General features: G+C 41.5%; 1 protein-coding gene across 2 annotated transcripts in view; it reads left to right on the top strand.

The window, feature by feature from the left end:
- The first annotated feature begins 1,112 nt into the window (after positions 1-1,112).
- F9 (coagulation factor IX) overlaps positions 1,113-4,567 on the top strand; it is a 32,606-nt gene continuing 29,151 nt past the window's right edge. Inside the window, exon 1 of one of the 2 annotated variants that reach the window (XM_021684594.1) lies at positions 1,113-1,408. In XM_021684594.1, the coding sequence (XP_021540269.1) occupies positions 1,321-1,408 (88 nt within the window). In that variant the 5' untranslated portion in view covers positions 1,113-1,320. The remainder of the gene's footprint in view (positions 1,409-4,567) is intronic. The other variant, XM_021684602.1, reaches the window with a different exon arrangement.

The raw sequence follows: 4,567 nt of genomic DNA, 5'->3' as shown, positions 1-4,567 counted from the left end.
TCCCAGGTTCCTGGGATGGAGACCTGCATCGGGCTCCTTGCTCAGCGGGGAGCCTGCTTCTCCCTCTGCCTGCCGCTCTCCCTGCTTGTGCTCTCTCTCTCTCTCTCTCTCTCTGACAAATACATAAATAAAATCTTTTAAAAAAAAGTAAAATAGATACATTTTCAAATAAAAATTGAGAAAATTCATCATAAGAAGACCTACACTATCAAAATTACTAAAGAGAATTATTCAGAGTGATGAAAAATTTTAACAGATTGAAACTTGGATTTACACAAAGAAATGAAGAATATCATAATGGCAAATATGTGGCTAAATATAAAATGTTTTTTCTCATTTTTAAATTTCTTTGAAAGACGTGACTGCTTAAAGCAGAATAATGTAATATAGGGTTTATAACAGGTAGAAATAAAATGTACCACAACAGCAGCACAAAGAATGATAGGTAAATGTTGGTATACTATTGTTTTTATATTATACATGAAGTGGTATAATATACTAACACAAACTATTATAAGATAATATTCATATATTTTTATATACATAATATATAAGTATACATGCATACACATATGCTCACAATACATACATATGTTCTGAGACAGGGTCCTCACATTTCACTCTATGGGAACATGGCACAATAAAGTTTATAAACTCGTTATGAGGAGGAACATAAAGGATCCACCAGGTGATTAAATGTATGTAAACACTGGGAGTGTTTTAAGGTAGATAACCAAATGACTTTGTTCTGTCTCTATACTTTTTTGTTTAAAGATTTATTTATTTATTTTAGAAAGAGTGCGAGTGGAGGGGAGGGGCAGAGGGAGAGGGAGGGAGAATCTCAAGCAGACTCTGTGCTGAGTGCGGAGCCCAATATGGGGCTCCATTCCCACCACCCTGAGTTCATGACCTGAGCCAAAACCAAGAGTTGGAGGCTTAACCAACTGAGCCACCCAGGCGCCCCTGTCTCTTTATTTTTAAACTCTATGACATTAGTGCTCCCTGACAAGGATAAAGATGGATCTCACTGATGAATTTTGCTGCCACAACAACTACCATTATACCTCCCCCTGTTCTGATGATGTGTTGCTTCCTGCTTCAGCCTCCCATCAGCCACAGTGGCAGAAGCCCATGGAATCAGAGGTGAAGTTTAAAGATGAACACTGCCTATACTCTTCACTTCACCCAAGAGGCCACTGGAAATAGCCCAAAGACCCACTGAGGGAGATGGACATTGTTTCCCAGAAGTAAATACAGCTCGGCTTGTACTTTGGAACAATTGGTCAACCTTACCACTTGCACAATTCGTCAGCAAAGGTTATGCAGTGCCTGAATAGGATCATGGCAGAATCACTGGGCCTCGTCACCATCTGCCTTTTAGGATATCTACTCAGTGCCGAATGTACAGGTTTGTTTCCTTTTTAAAGATACATTGAGTATGCTTGTCTTTTAGATATAGAAATGTCTGGTGCTATCTTCACTAAATAACGATTACAGGATTTGACAGCAACGTTTAAGATTCTCGTTGTCAGCATGTTCTCTGGTAGCTGTGTCTTCTTAATTGTTAAAACTAAATAGACCTACAATGCTTACGGTACTTTTATTTTTAATAGACACTGTTAGGCTTGTGATTTGACAATGTAACTCTGCTTAGAAAACAGTCACCTCCTTGGTTAAAGAAAAGCAAGAGTGGGAAAATGTTTTAACCAGGAAACAGCAGACTGTGAAGAAGACATTAACCCTGTCATTTTGTTGTTGTTTTTTTAACTCACCATTTTGAGATCAAAATGGGATGTGTCACATTAAAGCTACAAACAATGGCTTTATTTACACACAAGGTTTGATTTTAAGGTATCTTACCTGTTTCAAAATTTTAGAACTACATAATGAGGCAAGCCTCTAATTTTAAATATCCCTAAAACCATACACCTACAATTTTCAGTTTTACTTACAACAAATTTTTCATTACTAAGTTGTTACTTATCCCCAAAGCTTTTCATAAATTAGGAAAAATTATTTTGTCTCTAATTCTAAACATCACAGAGTTAATACATGGAGAAACCCAATACTCACTTGAGCAAAACAAGTCCAAGAACTGACATAAGGAGTAGGAACTTCGTTAATGCAATGTATATCACTTGGTTTTTTCACAGCTTCAGTGACTTTATGCATTTCCCAAAGGAAGGCACACAGAGAAGAAATTACCCCATTTAGGCAGACAGTGTGTTCTCACAGGAAACATTTATCACCATTACTTGTCAACCTACTCTAATCAAATCTAGTAGCTGACAGTGCCAGGATCAGGGGTGCCAACCCTAAGGGTCCCCGGAAAGCAGACTGGCCCTGTGTTTCCTTCTCCAGACATGATGTCAGACTGAAATGCAGGAATGATGATCCGAGCATGCAAAGATTAAATCAAACTAGCCAAGTGGGTAGAGTGAAGAAATAAAGAAATTTAGCCGGATCAGTTGGTTAAGCGACTGCCTTCGGCTCAGGTCATGATCCTGGAGTCCCTGGATCGAGTCCCGCATCGGGCTCCCTGCTTGGCGGGGAGTCTGCTTCTCCCTCTGACCCTCCCCCCTCTCATGTGCTCTCTCTCATTCTCTCTCTCCCAAATAAATAAATAAAATCTTTAAAAAAAAAATCTAAAAAGAAATTTAGCCGGAGAATTCACCAAGTAGGACATAAAGCTAAGTCTTTACACATATCTCATCAGTGTGAGATCTAGGAGGACAAAAGATCCAAGTCCCTCCTTCAGGATAAGTGCTGAGATAATGGACGTTTCAAGAGGGCTACTTCTCCCTTGAAGACCTCAGATGTTGGAAAAAAGGAGAGGTATGGTGGCGGGGAGGGGCAGCGGGAGGGACTAGGATTTCTGCGCTGGGGAAATAATGGCTAGAAGAGATAAACCCGAAGAGAGGCTAAATATATGACCCTCAGACAATACTGAGGAGAAAGGCAGTGTGATTCTGGAGTCCTTGTAGTCGGAGATAACAGGCCCTTGAGGAGAGAGCCAGGAGATTTCCCTCAGGACGGCATCACTTAAACTGTCACTGGCTTCGAAAAGCTGTTTCTGTGAATGACTTACAGAGATGTTACATTTTCATGACTGCTGCCCTTAGGTATTATTTGCATCGGTTTAGAATCTTGAAATCAAAACTGTTCTGTGAAACCAATTCAGTTTTATAAGGTGTATGGGCTGAAGGTGTCTTTCGTTCAGAATGAATGCATGAAATGAATGAATGAGAGACAGCTTCGGTCCGTACGCTCTACAAAACGTCACAAAACTGAGCGACTAGCATGGTGCAGGTACCGGGGTGAGGTGTCAGGGGCACGGGGATAATCCAGACTCCCTCTTTGACCTAAAGCCCCACAAAGTCAAGTGAGAGATTTCAACGTAAGGTGATAAAATGTGGGCCAGGTGCTAAAGGACCATACAGAAAGGAATATGTTAACTGGGGAAACACTTGACAGACAGACAGTATCTCAAAAAATGGGTCTTAAAAGATGAGTAGGTTCACTCTCCTTAAATGTCTGATCTAGGGCATTACACGCAGAGAGAATCACATGTGTGCAAAGATCCAGATCCACAAAGAATGTGAGGTCTTTCAGGAACTCAGTAGGTTTTGAATATTAAATATGACAAGTGAGGTAGGATAGCTAGACAGGGTCAGGTCATCAGATAATGAAACTCTGAAATGAAGGAGTTTGGACACCAGAACCCAATCATTGGGTCATCAGAAGTATAAACGTGAATAACGCTGATGGCTGATCTAGAATGCTCAGTCTGGCAAAATTCTTTTTTTTACTATTTTTTTTTCTTACTAACTTTTTTATTTCGATTCCAGTATGGGTAGCATACACTGTTATATGAGTTTCGGGTGCACAATATAGTGACCCAACAATTGTATACATTACTCAGTGCGCATCCTGATACGTGTACTCTTTAACCCCCCCATCACCATCTGGGTGTGGAAGGGGAACCGGTTCAGAGAAGCGTGGAGGGTGGTCTTGGGCATCTGACATGATTACAGGACACAGCATCGTAGCTTCGAGAATGGGCTGTGCAGTCTGACTGCCAATGCCCCGAAATCCCGGCTCTGACACTTTAGTATGCTCCCTGGGCCGAGTAACTTGACCTCTCTGAAGCTCCATTCCTCTCACTTACAAACAATGAGATGACAGTACCTATCTTGTGGGACTACTGTGAGGATGGAATGAAATAATGGCCCCAAAGCAATGAGCACAGGGTCCAGCCCTTCCGAAGCATTAGATAAACATCAGCTCTGATTCGTCGCAGGACAATGTAGAGTTAGGGAGCTGGAAAGAGGATCTGGAATTCAGAAGATAGATCTGACCAGAAGGTAGATATTTGGAAGCCCCACTGTTGGAGAAAGAGCAGTTCCGACGGTGTGTGTGAGGGTCCCGGGAGTGAGCACAGATAATGTGGCGGCTGACACAGGGCCTGGCTGCAGCGAGCGCTCAGAAGACTAACAGAAAGAAAGAAAGAAAAGAAAAGGAAATGAAGGGAAGGGAAGGGAAGGGAAGGGAAGGGAAGGGAAGGGAA

Source organism: Neomonachus schauinslandi, chromosome X (genome assembly GCF_002201575.2).
Source record: "Neomonachus schauinslandi chromosome X, ASM220157v2, whole genome shotgun sequence".
Lineage (NCBI taxonomy): Eukaryota > Metazoa > Chordata > Mammalia > Carnivora > Phocidae > Neomonachus > Neomonachus schauinslandi.
This window is presented reverse-complemented; position numbering and strand designations above follow the sequence as displayed.